The sequence below is a fragment of the Mugil cephalus genome, chromosome 18 (genome assembly GCF_022458985.1).
Source record: "Mugil cephalus isolate CIBA_MC_2020 chromosome 18, CIBA_Mcephalus_1.1, whole genome shotgun sequence".
Classification (NCBI taxonomy): domain Eukaryota; kingdom Metazoa; phylum Chordata; class Actinopteri; order Mugiliformes; family Mugilidae; genus Mugil; species Mugil cephalus.
The window spans coordinates 13,840,060-13,858,168 of record NC_061787.1 but is presented as its reverse complement, the minus strand read 5'-3'; the positions used below and the strand labels follow the sequence as shown (position 1 = coordinate 13,858,168).

The 18,109-nt window shown below is 48.7% G+C and overlaps 1 protein-coding gene across 2 annotated transcripts in view; it reads left to right on the top strand.

Annotated features, from left to right (window-relative positions):
- Positions 1 to 18,109, top strand: part of drosha (drosha ribonuclease III) — a 95,496-nt gene that overhangs the window by 14,216 nt on the left and 63,171 nt on the right. For both annotated transcript variants that reach the window (XM_047612152.1, XM_047612151.1), the window contains exons 14-17: positions 1,093 to 1,217; positions 6,586 to 6,685; positions 10,319 to 10,426; positions 16,045 to 16,152. In XM_047612152.1, the coding sequence (XP_047468108.1) occupies positions 1,093 to 1,217; positions 6,586 to 6,685; positions 10,319 to 10,426; positions 16,045 to 16,152 (441 nt within the window). The remainder of the gene's footprint in view (positions 1 to 1,092; positions 1,218 to 6,585; positions 6,686 to 10,318; positions 10,427 to 16,044; positions 16,153 to 18,109) is intronic.

Below are 18,109 nucleotides of genomic sequence, written 5' to 3'. Positions count from 1 at the left end.
AACGACGGTTCCTGGCAGGACTGAATTGTTGCTGTCAGAGTTGCCAGAGAGTGGGTGTTTAATAGTCTCCCATCCCTAGACTCAAGTTAAAGATTCGACTGCCAGTCAAACAAAGACTATTAAAAAGGTCATAGATGGAGCTTGTTTGGAGGGAAAATAGACCCATCCGAAGGCACTGAAGGCAAGAGGGTCGACGACGCGCGCCTCGCACCTGTTTTACGGTTAATTCTCATTTGAACGATTTAAAACTATCCACTTATCGAGCAGATCTGATCATTTCTAATCTTAAACTCGTGTGGAAGTCAAACATCGTCTGTTCTTTCAGCGCGAGGCGACCCAGCTCAGTCCGTACATGCTCTCGTTCTGTAATCTCACCTGCCACGGTGGGCGTCAAGGTCGCACGCCGCTCCATATAAAAGAGCCCGACGCCAATCAAACTCCAGTGATTATTTCACACAGTGGAACGGCTCCTTCAATTACTCATGGCACATTAAAGCATAGGTGAAGACGCGGTGGATGCTAAACAGTCTTGCGTGTATGAATCAGCCTTTACAGTGTATTTTTTATGGAGATTGTAAACAGCCCGCCATCAAACCAATCAGACCCGATCGCGTCGCTCTGAAGGCGCAATCAAAGCCGGGCTGGCGACCTCTCGCACTCGAACCGGAGTTTGTATGCAGGCGGAGGCGGCGAGCGAACGCGGCTAATGTCAAGGTGAGCCCGAGCCTCGAGCCATCTGCCGCGCAGATCAGCACGCCTTATGCTACAGCCCCTTCCTCTGATCTCGCAAAACGCCTGACAGGCTAGCTGTGATTTGGGAGTCAGCTGAGGACATGTTGCTTGTCAATCTCCTCCGATGAGGGCGCCAGAAGTTGGCTCGCCGTCCCCGACACCGCTTTGTCATTGCTGTCCGCGCACCGCAAGGAGAATCCGGGCCTCATTACGCTCCTCTGACAGATGACCCTTGCGCGGTGGATTATTTGTTATATCACAGACCGGGCAGCGGGTGATTGAATGACGGCTGCCCGGTAGCTATATAAATAGGTTTGTACAGTTACATGACTCACTCCGCCGACTCCTTTCCCTCCGCAGAAACCGAGCTCGGTGCGCATCGACCAACTGGACAGGGAGCAGTTCAACCCGGACGTCATCACCTTCCCCATCATCGTTCACTTCGGGATCAGGCCCGCTCAGCTCAGCTACGCCGGGGACCCTCAGTAAGATCACACACACACGCACATGCGCTTGGGCACGCGGGGAAACGTAAATATCAACCACCCGTACGGCTCTATCCAAACCCCCCCCCCCTCGTTCCCTCCGCTCCTCATTCGCCGCGGCTCCCCCAGGACGCCGTGACGGCGGAGGGGGAGAGTGGCGCATGTCGAGGAGGAAGCGAGTTCGCCGTGACATTTTCACGTGCGTCGTCACGGGTCCCATATCAGTGTAACATGCACGGAGCGGCGGCGGCGGCGGCGGCGGCGGGGAATACAGCACTGTGCTGCTGCATAATTAACAAAAGCGGCGCTTCAGATCACGTGATCCGCCACCTCTGAGGTGTTCAAGGAGATGCGGCGACGCCAAGCACGCGTTGGCACGCGACTTTGTTCGTGCGCTCTCCGTCTAAATTTAAACCTGTGAGTTTCTTTTTTTTTTTTTTTTTTTCCATGTCAAATGTCTGGTCCAAATCACAACAGTTGGGAGGAGGTGCAGCGGGAAAATAGCGGCGATGAAGACGCAAACAAGGGGATGATCATTAGGAGATCCATTTAGGCAGAACTAGCTCGCTTCTTCCCGTCTACTAATGTCCCGTGTCCCCTGCCGCTGCGTTTAAGCCGCCGTCCGCTGAGCTCTTTCATCCCCGTGCGCCCTGCTGCCATGTCAAACTTCTCAAAGCGGCAGACAACGACAAATTTATGGATGGACTGGGACATCATTAGCTGATGCAGAAATGAGTGGTAAGAGACCAGTGGAAGGGATTTCCTACCACTGCTAATGATGCGTGTAGCGAGGGCAGGAGTCGGTGTTGATTGCGCCGGCAGGAACGCCGCGGAGAGAGAGAGCCCCGGACACAGCAGCGGCATATATTAACTCGGGAGGCCGGGGGGGGGGCTGCGTTGTGTTCTTCCCTTCACCTCCCTTCGCCCCCCGGACACGCTCGCGTTCAGGGCTGCCACTCAAGCTCGATCACGACCACTGAGGCAAGAATGATAACATGTCAGAGGTCAGGGGATGTAAAGCGAAGGGAGCGGGAGTGGAGGGGGAAGAGATGAAACACGAGACGGACATGATAGAATCATACAGAGGGAGGAAAAGGACGCGAGTGGTATGCAGACAAGCGAAAGACGAATATCTGTAACTGAGGAGATAAACCCCCCTTTTTAGACGCGATCTTAAATGCGCTGTCAGTTTTTACATATCGGCCCCGTTGAATGACTATAACGCTTTCCGAGTTTGAATTGAACGCTGTCGCGTTCACGCCTCGGCGACACATGGATTCAGGGTGGCAAAGTCTCTTGTCACTCATGAGCCTGAAGCCGAGCACATCATTTACATGCCGAGCTGTGATTGGGCCATTTGTTTTCTCTGACGTTGCTGCTCTTGAATCATTTTTAAATGTTTCATCAGCCCTGGTAGCCTTTTATTTTGTAGAGAATGTGCTCGTGGTTTCTACTGTTGTTCTGTAGTAGCGTGGACAGTTTTAATAAACTGTACGCTCTTACATTTGATAAGGAAAGAAGACGATTAATGTGATTGGCAGCTGTGAGGTGATGTCTACTGTGCACCAGTGCGCACTTCAAAAGGTAGAACTATGTAATGTGAAGATTTAGACAACACAAGACAAAAAAAGATGGGAAGATCTTAAATGCCTACCCTGTTCTTTAAGTTAAATTTCCCTTTTAAATATAGTTTTATTGTAAAAGGAAATTGGAATTATGTGAGCTGGTCAGCTTTAATGCTGTCCAGACGCACTCCACAGCGTAGAGGAGGGAGCTGGTAGAACATGTCAAGCAGCTTCCAGCAGATATTAAACGACCTCAGCCTCCTGAGAAAACAGAGACGGCTCTGACCTTTATTCTATACTGAGTCTATGTGAGCTGACCAGTCCAGTTTGTGATCCGGCTGTAAAGCCCGGTACTTATTGGTCTGAACCACCTCTGCACACGCCCTGTCGGTTTTTACGGGCTCCAGGTAGGGCCTGGTCCTCCGTAAATCCACCATCTCTGTGGTTTAATCTACATGGATCAGAAGGTGGTTCGCTTCGCACCAGGAGATGAAGCTGTTCAATAGATCCTTGTACTCCCGCTCTTGTCCATCCCTGATGCACCCCACGGTTGCAGCATCGTCTGAGAACTTGACTCCGTGTTGTAATTGACGCCCGAGGTGAACAGGGTGAAGAGCACGGTCCACTGTGATGCTCCGGCGCTGCTAACGATAGTCTCGAACGTGCAGTTCCTCAACCTGACATGCCGAGGTCTCCCAGTGAGATAGTCCACTATCCAGGAAGTGAGTTGTGAGTCCACTTCCACATCTATTAGCTTGTCTCTCAGGAGCAAGGGGTGGATGGTGCTTAATGCACCGGAAAAAAAGTCAAAAAACATGATCCTTACAGGAGCATTCCCCTTGTCCTAGTGTGAGAGAGTCCGGTGGAGCTGGTAGTGGATGGCGTCCTCCACCCCCACCTTCTCCTGGCAGCTTCTCCGTGGTTGCCTGTCGTTTCTTAGGGGCAGGGATGACGCTGGATGTCTTCCACTGCAGGACCCTACTAAAGTGTGGGCTCAGGTTAAACACATGCTGAAGGGGCTCCCCCAGCTCAGGAGCACAGGCCCCGAGCAACCGTGCGGACACTGCGTCTGGAGCAGCTGCTTTTCTTGGATTGAGCCTCCTTAGTTATCAGCTCACCTGAGCCGAAGTGATTATAGTGGTGGTGGTGGTGGTGGTGGTGGTGGTGTGAGGGGTGGCTACAAGCCACTTGTCTGCAGAAGGGACTGTGGAAGGTGGGGGTGATGGCGAGGGTGATGCCCTATTAAGATTCATGCTTGCTCTGGAGGTTTCTGGCTAGGTTTCAGACCTAGGATTTGTAAAGAGTCTTGAGACAATTTTGTGTTGTTAGTCAGTGCGTTTACATGCACATAAAAAAAAAACTGAAGTGCACGTAAACACGTTACTCCAATTTAAGTCAGAGTTCTTATTATCTGATTGAGACAACCACATAATGCGATTGGAATCTGAGTTTTCATCGGATAATGCGTGTGCGCATTCTCCACAACCACTGCGCTGGCGTGTGAACCCGGAACAAACACGTCCAAGAAAGCCGGGCGTAGAAGAAGAAGAGAAACGGAGTCGTCTGAGGGATAGCGCAGATCTTACCTGCATTAGAAGTAGCGCCAACATTACGTACAAGATTAAAAAATGTACTATTATCCGTCTGGTTGTTGTTGTTTGAAACGCCGGTCTGCCACGTGAATGACTCTTGTTTATTAAATCGCGTAATAGGTCAACCGGAAATCGGGCCGTATTAACGTGGTATTATCACCTGAAAAGACATGTATCGCCACCTAGTGTGGAGGACGAGAACAGTTATTACTTTTTGCGCTGCATGTAAACTGGGACAAGGACTGTAGCAAGAAAGTCGGATTGAGCATAGCTCGATTAAGCTCTGCATGTAAACACACTGATTGACACTATATAAATAAAATTGAATTGAATTAGGTCTGGTGTTGCTAGGGGAAACTGTAGGGGTGGTCTCGGTCACCACTCGGGCCTCTTTGGGAAACTTATCAATCAAACTTTTAAATGCACCAATATTCTCATGACACAATCGTCCACAGTTAATAAACTGTAGATCAGCTGGACGGCGTGATTCAGGGGAGCCCAGCTTTGTAGCTCTTCGTGTGTCCCCCCAGCTAATATTATCTCTTCCTGTTTCCCCCTCTTGAATGAGGAATACAGACCACTGCCACCAGCTGGTACGAGGCGTTCATTTTCTTTGTGCGCCAGCTGGTGCAACAGTTCTGTCCAGACAGGAGTTCACATTTCATAGTTCTTTACAAAAACTCACAGGGCTGACATCCAGAGAGGAAAACTGGGAGACGTCTGGTCAAATTCAAACTCTTAAGGTGCAGAATTCAATATTGTGTAATTAACGAAGGATCTCTAACGCCGTGATAAGCCGCTGCGAGCGTCTTTCATATTCACCGGTGACATGCAGCCGCTCAGCTACAGCGTGAGTTTGATGTCAGTGTTTTTCCTGCTGCCTCGAGCTCCCGCGTTGTGCCCCGTTTGCCGGATGCCGCGCACGTTCCATCCACAACGTTCTTATCATGTTCGAGCCATTACCGAACATATAAGTAACTGGGACCCGCGTAGCCAATGCGGGGAAGCCATTACTTTAACAGATAGATGAAGCCAGAAATGTTCCATGCCTGAAAAGGGCTGGCGATGGGAAACAGGAGGAGGGGGGGGGGGGGGGGGGTTAAAAGAAAGAAAGAGGCAGCATATGCTAATGAAAGCGTGTGCAGAGAATGGCGAGAGCCACGGCACCGCTACCCCGAGAGCACACAGTGGATCTGTGGAAAGGTCATTGGAGCGGATTGGGGACGAAGGGGCCTCCCAGGCTGGATAGACTTTCTCTCTCTCTCTCTCTCTCTTTCTCCTTCTCTCGTCCGCTCCAGCTGCCTCGGCGCGGAGGTGGTGGTGAGCTGATAATCGGGGCGGTAAAGCCGTCTCATTCCCTCGTCTCAGTCTCTAATGAAGTCCCCGCTATTAAAGCTCTATAATTCTTCTATTCCTCAGCACACCCCCACGTCCCTCCTCTTCCTTCCTTTCTAGTTCCACCCTCTCTCTCTCTCTCTCCCTCTCTCTCTACCCCCCTTCTGTCTCTCCTTACGCCTCTCTGCCTTTCTCTCCATCAGCGCGCCGTCCTCTCCCCGAAGCCCCACCACCTTACCCCTCCATCCCACCAATCATAATTGAATAACTCTTGGTAAATGAGGAGAAAGTCCCCTGAATGGGAGCAGAACGGTCACACTCGGCCCTCAGTGCATCAATCAGGGGGTCTGATTGAAAAGGGAGAGAGAGAGAGAGAGAGAGGGGAGGGGAGGGGGGCATGAGGGGGGGTAGAGACATAGGGGCTGGTTAGTGTGGTGGCTACATGTCACCTTGCCGATAACTCCCCGCTCCTTTTCACATGCAAATGAGAGCGAAGACAGTGAGGTTTAATGGAAAGGGGGGGGGGGGTGTTGTGAGTCAGGCGTCGGGGCTGCTCCCAGCGCTTCAAGCTTTTTTTTTTTTTTTAACCAACAAACTAAGGCAAAGACGGGCAAATCGTCAGTCAGCGCGCGGGCCTCTCCTCGCACTTCAAACGGCGGACGCGTGGAAAAAAAACAAAACACAGAGGTTCTCCTGCGTCCGCGGCCCTCACACACACACACACACACACGAGCGATAACGGCCGCGGGCGAGTGTTAAATTATGTTTAATATCGGCCAAGCTTCGCATGAAATATTGATGTGTTGTTCGCGAAAGGAGAGTGATGGGGAGATGGACTCTTGCCAGCGTGACGCCTCCTTATTTACCGTCCGGCAGGTACCAGAAGCTGTGGAAGAGCTATGTGAAACTACGCCACCTGCTGGCCAACAGCCCCAAGGTCAAGCAGATTGACAAGCAGAAGCTGACGCAGAGAGAGGTGGGTTGATGAAAGCTGCGGGTTTTTCTCCTTCCTTTCCTCACGCTCTTATTCAAACCATGTTGGCCTGACCTTGCTGTTTGTGGATGCACACAAGCTCACATCCTGCAGAAATTGAAGTTGTAAAGAATAAACCATAGAAAATGACCACTGTTGATTTTATTCCTGCCTTTATTTAAGGCAGGGGTCTTTTTTCAGGCCAAGGACCCCCAAACTACCTACTATATGTGTTCTATATTAAACTAGTGCTATTTAAGGACCTTGTGATTGGCTGAGCAGCGATGGGGGCGGGGCCTACTGCGTACAGGGGGCTTAATTGATTGACAGAGGAGCTGTTGAGGCAGCTCCTGTGATTGAAAGATGGCTGAAAGATAACATCTTCTGCCTCCATTTATCCCTTTACGAAAATGTGTTGGGTTAATGTTAATGTGTATTTAAATAAGTTTTAATTTGTGGGGGAAAATAAAAAAAAAAGTCTAATCAACCAAAGATTTTGTGACCCCGCCCCCCTTGTTGAAGATCTATGATTTAAGTTTTTTTTCCACAACAAGGAACTATTATAACATTGCTTTTATGAATGTTGAATGATGCTAAATGTTTTTGTTTCCCACCTTCAGCAGATCCCCTCCTAAAGCATTTCCCGTGCCCGTGTCCCGTGCTAAAACGCGAGCTCGCCCGAAGGCAGCGAGGCGTCAGCCGCCCGAGTCGGACGAGTCTCTGTATTACCCGAGCGTCTGACTGTTGTTTCACGACACGCGTGAAAAACGAGCGCCCATCCTTTAATGCATAATTTAAATGAATTTACAGCTCCGGATGAAATGGCAGTAACTGCTCTCCTGAGCCGAGTGTGAAGGTCAAACCACCGCTAGGGACGGGGAACGGGAAAAGGTTTAGATTTGGTGCGGTAATGACCGCGTAGCCGTGGGGGAATCGCGGCGTGGCGGGGCCTGTGTGTGGCCCGGAGGAGCCGGGCGCCGTGTCTCTCCCGTAGTAAGGACCGCTAACGCCTCTGCGGTAGATACAGCTTCAGAGTGTGCTGCGCATCCAAGTCTCTTCCTTTGATTCACTCCCAGCCAATAATGAGCAAGGACTCAGAGCTCAATTAGCTTGTTTCCCAGGTAGTTTGGCACGGCTCTCCAGCTAACAGGCCCTGACAATCCCACTGTCAACCTTCACCGGAGCAATTAGCGTACCGAAAACACACGCGCACTCACACCGGTTTCCGTCAGACTCCACCAGAAGCGTCAGCCGCGTCAGCGTCTCTTCATCGCAGCGGAATCGCCGCTCGCTTTGACGCCAGAGGGAACGCCGCAACTTCCTCCGCTAACGGCCTCTCGCTGAACGACTAAACGTCTGATTCCGTGTTTCCTAGCGTGAAAAATCACCCTGTCAGAGTTGTTCACGGCACAGCTGGGCTTCTCAGGCTGCCTCCGCGATTTCCCCCGGACTCCGCGGCCCAGAGAGGCTCCGCGGAGACCCGGAGGTGTGCGCCCTGACGGAAACTGGCCCTCGCAACAGCGCGCACGCCTCTGCACCAATTTCTAGAGCTCACACTGGGAGCGCAGAGGGGTGTGTACGGGCAGAGATGGTGTGGCATTCAGGGAGACGAGCACTGTCTGTGTGTGTGTGTGTGTGTGTGTTGCACAGATGGATTTGGTGCGATACCCTTAGCCAAGGCTGGGGGATAAATTGAAGGATTATGTTATATTATTGTCAGGAAATGTCCATATGGTGGAATGATTTGGGGTTATGAATTATGAAAAATAATAGTTTGTTACATGACAAGTTAAAAAAAAAACATGTAACAAGATGTTTGTTTTTTTTTTTTTCCCCTCACGGAAGTATGTTGCTTTATGATTTCGTATCTCTAATTTGAATAAGTATTCAGTGCTAAGTCAGTGCTTTGGCAGCGGCTCCGTTTCCGAGCCTTCTCTATCAACCCAACATATGTGGATTTGGGGATTTGCTCCGATTCTTCTTCTCAGACTTGGCCGAGCTCCTTCGAGCTGTACTGTACCAGGAGCACGTTTGGGGAAAACAAAATTTCAACTCGTTCCACAGATAGATTTTTTTTTTTTTTTTTTTCCCGTCGGTTCCGAGCCCAGGCTCCAATCGGGCCTTTTTCTTCTCGGTACATTCCAGCAATATAAGCTTCACTTCATCTTGGCACTGCAACCTTATCCCCCAAAACAACTACTATATATTTGATCTATAAGTTTTAGCGATCTATATGTGCTTCCTACCAGCGCCGATGCCGAGATAAAGATGAAAATAACGCTTGTGCGTCGGGCAAAAGAAGAAAAATTGATGCTGAAAATCAACATTTTATGAAAAATAGATGGCGCAAGCTCTACTTTGCAAAAAAAAAAAAAAAAGATTCTTAAAGAGGGTTTCTCTTTCGTTGCATGAGAAAAGTTTAAGAAAGAGTCCAAAAACAATAATATTTGTCTTCTGCAAAACAAAACGAAAAAAATCTTTATGTAAATCTCATCAGTTTTGAGAAATCTCACGCCGGAGAACCTGCAGCTGCCGCGTCTTTAATCTTCCAGCTTTGCGTTGCGTACGCATTGTGAGCGGTGTGATGAGCATGAGCTGAAGGCCTTTAAATGAACCTGCAAAAGCACAAGTAAACAAGTGGAGCACACACACGCGCATGCAACAGATGAGCACTTGCTGGATTCCAGAGCTCGTCTTTGGTGTTCGGCCTGAGCCAAAACAGAAGGACGGCGATGATAAAAGTCAAACGTCGCTGTGACTTGTGCGTTTGACCAGCACAAAGTTAGTCCGTCTACCTTCCACCTCGAGTTAATTATTTGCTTTGTGCGCTCCGGTCCGTTCCCTGACCCCCGCGGAAAGCCCTGCATAATAAAGTATTTACATATCATTCGCTCTCCTCCGTTATTGCTGCTTACAGTGGCGGGGCTATTGGCGGGCGGAGCCGCTGTGTGTGGTTGCGCGTGCGGGCGGGCGAGCGAGCGTGTTCGCTTTGATGCGCAGTTCAAAGTGGGATGGCATTATTTATTCATGCCTTTGTTGTTCTTATTTCCTCTGCGAGTCAAAAAATTCCTGGTGTTCCATTTTAGGCGGATCGCGGTGAACTCAGAAGAAGAAGTGTCTTGCCTGCCTGTCGATACGTTTTCAATCATCCTCGGCTGTTGTTTGTAGGGCCCTCCCGTGTCCTGCTGGAGCTGCGAGGCTCGTGTGTTTGTGGGTCTGTAATGATTCCTGCTGCTGCCCGGTGGAGGTGCCTCTAGGCCCTGTTTGTGGTGGGGCCTAATGGGCAGGCAGCTGCCTGGATGCGACTTGAAGCCCGGGTCTTCCTACACCCGGGAGCGCCGCCACCGCCACCGCTCCCCGCAGCATTGTTTGACCCGATGCAGCGCCTCAATTAGCCAGAACTAGCGGAGCTGTCACTTCCCCCTGTTGCCTCCGTCCGCCGCTCTACTGTATGTGTGTCACGCCGCCGAGCTTTCAGTCTATTGCATGTGCCAGCGTGACTGTTGTCGGGAGGGGGGGGGGAGAAAAAAAAAAGCGGGAGCGGGGTGAAGACGGGGTGGAGTTTTGTAGGATGGGAGCTGTCCCCTCAGGCTGTGCTCCAGTGGATCAATAATTGACTGGCTGGTTGTTTGGCAGGAAGCTCTTCAGAAGATCCGACAGAAGAACACCATGCGCCGTGAGGTGACGGTGGAGCTCAGCAGCCAGGGCTTCTGGAAGACTGGCATCCGCTCCGACGTCTGTCAGGTAACTCCCCTTTAAGCTGTGTGCGCGCACAAACAGTGGCACACGCGGTATGTAACGCACAGATATGAAACATTTAAATGCATAGATGCACAGAACACACACTGGTACAGATGCAATCACTGTGCAACATCTTCCTATCAACTGCTCACTTTTTTTTTTTTTTTTTTAAATTCATGTAGAAAAATATAATGATGATAACAAAAAAAAAACATCAAAAGTTAAAATAACGTCTCAAATTCACTCGAGTATAAAGGCACAAATCCGCACGTCCATCCTCACAGCTGGAGCGATGAATATCTTTGTTCATGAGCGACTTCAAAAATGAAAAGTCACAAAGAGCCCGCTCACTTGAATTGACTGATCCGCCGCCTGAATCAGAGGATGTGCGGGGTCAAGCGTCTTCACGAGACGTCAATAAAACATTAAGATCGGTTTTAAATCTCAATGCGAGCTTGTTCAAGTTAGCTACATTATAACTAATGGTCATATTGACTTGGTTCTGCCTTATCCTGCGATCGGACCGCCGGGGCGCTGGGCAAATTTATCCCCAGATTCGCTCCTCCCGACAATCAGAGGAGGTATTGACACTCGACGCGGATCATCTGGTAATACGAGAGTTTACCGATCTGTTTTTAAACCCCGCGAACCGCCTGCAGACTCATCTGGGTCGCCCCGATTGACATCAAACACGTTTCGTATTTTAGGATTTAAAGCGTGGGCGGTTGCTTCGGCCCTTTAGACGTGACAACGAGAGAAACGAGCCTACGAGGAGACGGAGCATCTGACGGTGTTATCAGGCAACGGTAAACATTCTGACTCGCGTCGGAGAAAATATCTGATCTCGACCGATATTAAAACACGAGACCGTCTCTAAAGAATGAACGGCCCGCACTGATCGGCGTGAAAGTTCCAGCAAAGCCTCGGTTTCGTGCTCAGTCAGGTTTACCTCCTCGTGAGATCAAGTGCGGTGGTGCATTCAGTGCCTCCTGATCAGACACAAAACTGTAAATAATATTGTCATGTAGTGCGTGCACATTCAAGATTAGAGAGAAGAATATCTTAAGCTCCTCCTTAAGTGCGTGATGCAACCTGCTGTTAAAACTCCTCCGGTCTGAGCTCAGCTTTTGTTCGACTCATTGTAGTTTCGAGTGGATATTTCGTCCTAAGAACTGAGAACACACACACACAGCACATAGCAATAGGCTCCGCTCAGACGGACACGTGTCCATTGCAGTCAGAGACCTCTGATCTTTCCACACGTTGCGTCACATCTCCATTCAAGTGTCAAAAACCCATGTAAGGAAGGTGGACACCCTCAGAACCGCAGCAGCCGCACCTTTCATTAAGCAGCGCCTCGGACCTGACGGTTCATTTACGCGCAACATCACCAACGCTTCACTCGCTTTTTAGCGGCAAATTAGAATTTTATTCATTTTTTTTTATATATATAATCTTTAGATTTCAGGCAAGTGGAACGGCATGTTCAGCGGCAATCTATCATGGGCAGCCCTAATGAGACTTGAACCATAACCCTGAATGTGTAACCGTGATGTTGTACCCAGTGAAACATACAGCGCCGCATGTGTTCAAGGGTTTGTCAGTGTAATGAATTAGACCAGTGTGCTCTGCTTTATTATACTTTTATTTATTGTCTATTCCAATATTTTTATACATTTTTTTTTTGCCTTGTACTCTGGAGATAATTGGCATCGGCATTGCAGGTCTTCTTCTATGAGCACATCCTCATGCAGGGAAGATGGCCCACAGCTGATAACCCCTGCTCACATTTGGAGAGGAATGACAGCAAGTCCTAGCCTCGCAGTCCAGACCTCTCTTACTGCAAGGTCTAGCAAAGAAAGATCCGATCCATAATTGCCGTCCAATTATATTTACTTCAAGCTGTACTGCTATGGCTAATTGCTTCATGAATAATTTCAGTTCGAAACTGCGGCGGCACACTCTGCACAACATGTGACACGGACGAGAGATAACAGCAAAACTGACCCAAGTTTCTTGACTGTAAAAGCGTTTTTTTTTTTTTTTTTTCTCCTAACAATATCAACTCCTTGTTACTGACAGCGCTCGGCTACACCAAGGTTGTTTCATTCGAAACGTTCTGTCAAGGTCCAGGCTACACATTGGAGGCAGGGATGGGATTTATTTATTCATTGCTGTTTTGTTTCTTTTGTTTCTTTAAAATTTATTTTAAAGGGTTTTTTTTTTGATTCACCACTCGTTTCCCTGCCTTATTTTGTCACCTATCGCATCCGTGTGAAGGTCAGTTGGCCTAAAACATTTAAACAGAAAAGCGTATGGAGAATTTGTGTGGGTCTTTATTCCCAATATTTATTAATTTGTTTATTAATATTACTTATTGTATATATTAATTACCTGCTTTTCACATAAAGTCTGAGCATGCAACAATCTGAACTGTGATCTCAATGCTGGGCTCACAGCACACCTTCCTTTAACGTTAAATCTCTTGTGTAAGTGTGAATTACTCATACTTACGGTGACTTTTCTGCCGCGCAAGACACAGCAATTCAGTTTTATTATTTGTCTTTCGTCAATTAAAATCCAAACACTGTGTAGAACCTACAGCCTGAAACTCCCAGAACAAGCACTAAGGGGACAGCCGCAAGGAAAAACTCAAACTTAATACGGTAACACGCCATTTGGATATGATAATGGGACTTGTTTCAGTGGAAGCAACTGTAAAGTCCTACAACCAGTCAGAGCCACGAATGATGTGATGTATACCTCTCAACAAAAGTCTTAATTGGCAACACTAGCAATTAGGGATGTCCTGATAAAGTTTTATTCATTAATACACAGGATGGGATGTTACAGTCCCTTTTGCAATGATCTAAGGCAAAACTCCTTTAGAAGTCCAGTCCAACTGGAGAACCAACCAGCAGACCAGTGGTCAGCTGCTAACTAGCCTAGCCAGCAGCAGTAGGTAATAGAGATGATGGGAATGCGACTATACTCGAACTAGACATCTCTTCCTTCTGCCTATGTCAGAAATTAGATACAATTAGCCTAGCCACAGAAATAAAACACCAGCTAATTAGCCTAGCCACCAGCAGTAGGTAAGAAATGATAGGAATGCGACTACACTCGGACCAGACATCTCTTCCTTCTGCCTATGTCAGAAACGAGAAACAATTAGCCTAGCCACAGAATTAAGACACTAGAAAACACCAGCTAATTAGCCTAGCCACCAGCAGTGGGTAAGAAAGGAGTATGCTCTTAAAGTTACTGCTATAAGAAGGAGCAGGAGCATGGAGGGACAAAACAGTGGCCATAGCTGCATCACAGGTGTGTAGGCTGGCATAATGTATTGATACACCATATTGCCAAAAGTATTCACTCCCGCATATGAATTTAAGTGACAATCCTCCTTCTGGGAAGGCTTTCCACAACGTTAAGGGCATTTGTGAGGTCAGACACTGATGTTTGACGAGAAGGCCTGGCTCGCAGTCTTCTCTGTAATTTATCCCAAAGGTGTTCTGTCGGGTCAGGACTCTGTGGAGGCCGGTCAAGTTCTTCCTCACCAAACTCCCAGATCATGTCTTCATGGACCTTGCTTTGTGCTCTGGTGCACATTCATGTTGGAACAGGAAGGGGCAATCCCCAAAATCTCTCGGTATGCCGATGCATTTGGAGTTCCAGCTCCTGAAAAACAACCTCTCACCATAATCCCCCCTCCACCAAACCTCACACTTGGCACAATCCAATCAGAACCATTCGCCTGGCAAACCCAGATTGTTCCATCAGATTGTCAGATGGAGAAGTGTGATTCGTCACCCCAGAGGACGCGTCTCCACTACTCTAGAGTCCAGCGGTGACGTGCTTTACACCATTGCCTCCGACGCTTTGCATCGCACTTGGTAATGTTTGACTTTGATGCAGGTGCTCGGCCTTGGAAACCCATTCCACGAATCTCTCTACGCACTGTTTCCTGAGCTGATCTGAAGGCCACACGAAGTTTTTAGGTCTGTAGCGATTCACTCTGCAGAAAGTTGGCGACCTCGCTGCACCATGCGCCTCAGCATCTGCTGACCCTGTTCTGTCATTTTATGCGGCCTGACACTTTGTGCCTGAGTTGCTGTTGTTCCCAATCGCTTCCACTTTGTTATAAAGCCACTGACAGTTGACTGTGGAATATTTAGTAGCTAGGAAGTGGACCGGACCATCACAGCGCCACTCTGGAATTCACTGAGGTCCTGAGAGCGACCCGCTCTTTCACAAATGTTTGAGGAGCAGTCTGCGTACCTGGGCGCTTCTTATACACCGGTGGCCATGGAAGTGATTGGAACACTTGAATAAAGTTATTTGGATGGGTGAGTGAATATTTTTGGCAGCGCATTGTATTTGCGGTGTCACACCGTGCCATGAAACAGTCTTTCGAGCAAAAGCTGATTAGCTCATTGTTTGCTCCCTCCGATATAAATCACTGCGATTAAATCTATAAAAAGCCAATTGAAATGGCTTAGCCGAGAGAGAAAAGAAAACCTCGGGCTCGGTGGCGTCTAAAATACCCAAAGTCATCCGTGACAGTAAATTAGAAATTTTCTCACCTTTTAATTACTGGAGCATTAACTCTAACAAGCCCCCCCACCGCCCCGCCTTTCTGCACACACACACACACATACTCAGTCACTCAGGCAGTCATCAGAACAGGTCAGGTGATGTAGACACGACCAGGGCCTGGCTTTGTTTAATTGGCTGCTTAACAAGGCCCGGGGACGGTGTCACCACAGCTCCCCTGATGGCCCCAGGGCTACGTGGCAGCGCTACTTGTAGCCGACGGGGCCTCGGGCTCACTCTCCCCCAGTAGCACTAATTAAAACACGCGTGGCTCCCTCCTCTCTCATGTGGTGGCACGGGGTTAATGTGTGTACACCAGCCTTTGCTACACTTCCTCAGCCACTCTGAGGGGGCCAACTTGATAAGCCTCCGCTAATGATTCAGTAGATTGCCTCTGCGGACCGGCGGAGTCATTTCGGTGACCACTGACTGTTTTCTCTCTCAGGCTCGCTTCTTTTTTTTGTGTCACGTCGCCTCGCTGCTAGTCACACTTAACTCACTTCTCATCCGCCCCCACCACCCGTCGCTTTTTTTTTTTTTTCCCTCTCCCCACTTTGTTGCACTCAAACTTTTTCTTTTAATATGTGAGGGTCAGAGGCGGCTGTCAGTGTTTGTTCCAGTGTAAGTGTGTCAACATGTCAGAATGGGCTTCAATTCGACTCTCCTGTCCAAATGTGAATTTCCCTCCTCTGTCATTCCCTCTCACGGTGCAGCAATTGGGTTTTTGATTATTTCATCTCTCTGTTGCCGAGCGCCACTTAATAAATAATGACTGGTTGATTGATTTCTCTCTCCCCGCTCCCTCCGATCAGCCCTCTCCCATTCTTTTTCACCCTCTCTTCATCGCACCGTCTCTCAAAACACGTTCCCTTCACTCTTCTCTCTCATATAAGGCACGATCCGTACTTTCTGCCTTCTTCCTGTTTCATGAAAATTTCCAATTTTTTTTTATTTATTTTTTTTTTTTCATTTTCCATTCCCTCTTCCCTCTCACCCCTCTCACCAATTCTCTCTGTCCTCCACAGCACGCCATGATGCTGCCCGTCCTCACCCATCACATCCGGTACCACCAGTGCCTGATGCACCTGGATAAGCTCATCGGCTACGTCTTCAAGGAGCGCTGCCTCCTTCAGGTGAGACGCGGTCACAACAGTTCACTTGCGCAGGTGATGCGACGCTGAGGGGCGTGTCCGAAGCTGTATTACTTTAAAAGCTGGCATAGTTGATAACTAACAATCCTCGTAGTTCTTTTAGGCTGTGCACGATGCAGTGGATGGATATGCCTGATAGGGAAAAAAAAAAAAAAAGTAAATATTCTGTGCAGGAGCTTGTTATGCACAGAGATCCAGGGAGGCAGCGTTTCCCTCATTATTGTGCCCAATCCACCTCTGCAGGGGTAGTTCAGGTGGAAACATAGGCTCAGGAGTCAGCTAAGGTAGCGCGCACACACTGGCCTGAGTCATATCTGTGCAGGAAGCAGCCCGGCTCTGCTGTGAGTTGCAGTGACAGTAGTCAGGACAACAACAGCCTCCTCCGTAATGCCAGCTCTCCCCTGTCAGGTCCGCAGCCTCGAGCCGCGTGCTCTCGTGTAAGCCCCACGGCCGCCTCCAGCAATATCGAAGAGCTGTCATAACCTGATACATTAGAAATCAATGTGTTGTAGCCTATACATAGTTAAAAAGGGGAAGGATGCATTACGATTCGCTCAAGGCTCTGTGTGTGTGTGCGTGAGTGCGCGGCCCTGCTCCTAGTGCATTTGTGTGAGTGGATTCGCTTGCATCGACCAATCACCGGCCCTTTTTTGTTGTCTGCTTAATGACGACCTGTCATTATGAGCGCTGAAAAGGAAACACCGGCTCGCTGCGAGGCCAGCCGGCGGCTGACAAGCCGCAGCCCCGTTTCATCGCCGAGACGCCCCATTCCGAGCTCCGCTCGGGGAGAAGTTAATGGATCTGTCCCTCCCTCTTTCTATTTCAATTCCTCCGTCTTCCAAAGAAGACAAACAAAAGAAAAACAATCACTGTGACACAACAGCTCACATACAGGCCTCTGCAGTGTGTGTTACCTGTCCGTCTGCATCACACTTCTATCCACTGAGGTGTTAATGCCATGACATTGTTTGTTGTGTGTGTGTGTGGGCTTGTGTGTGTATGTGTGTGTGTTCAAAGCCATGGCTGTCAGCAGTTCAGCACTACAGGGACTGAAATGACCCAAGTATGGAGCCATCAGTGCTGGGCTCACAGCACCTTCCTCATTCCTCACCTTCCTCACACACAAACACACACACACACCCGTGGTTATTGTCCCACAGTGCTGATGGATTTCAAAAGAGCGGCTGCAGGAGTGCGACGGCTTTTTGCTCAAACAAGCCTCTCCAAAGTCAAAACACATTTCAGATCTGCCATCACTTCTCATTTGCCTCCGCTCTGATGGGATGATCACGTTTAATGAGACAAATGTTTCCCGTCTACTCATTTAACACGAGAGAAGCTGGTACCACTCTTTGATTGGGTTACGAGCGAATTGCACTTTGATAGACAGACCGTGTGCTCTGAATTCATTTGTCGTGTGCACGCGTGAAGCGTTTTTTTTTTCAAACGGCGGGTGCAGGCGCCTGTGATACACGCTCTGTGCGGAAAAGTTCGTCTTTTTCCACACGCCCGGGGCTCGAAAGGTGTCTTTTGCCAATAAATATCTACCATAGCTGGGATTGGAGACGGTTACAGCGTTATATAATAGTACGATTTTTAACTAGAGAAAAGCAATAAGTGTTGAGAACATATGGATCAGCGGTTTTTATGAGTGTTTTTTGATGTTATTTATTGCCGTGACACCCTGACGTGAATCCAAGTTGCTATGTGCCAAGCTATATTCTTTTCCTCCGGGACTAATACCAGTGTGACATATTGTAGATGGGCTCATCTCTAGGCACAGCACCAGCTCTGGAAGAAAAACTCCTGAATATTACTATACTATATTACTGTAACACAAATGAGATCCCAAACAAAGACACGGGCGCTTCTTAAAAAGGCGTTTCAGCATTTGAAATGTATAACTGGATGCGCTCAGGAAGCATCATTTTTTTTGACT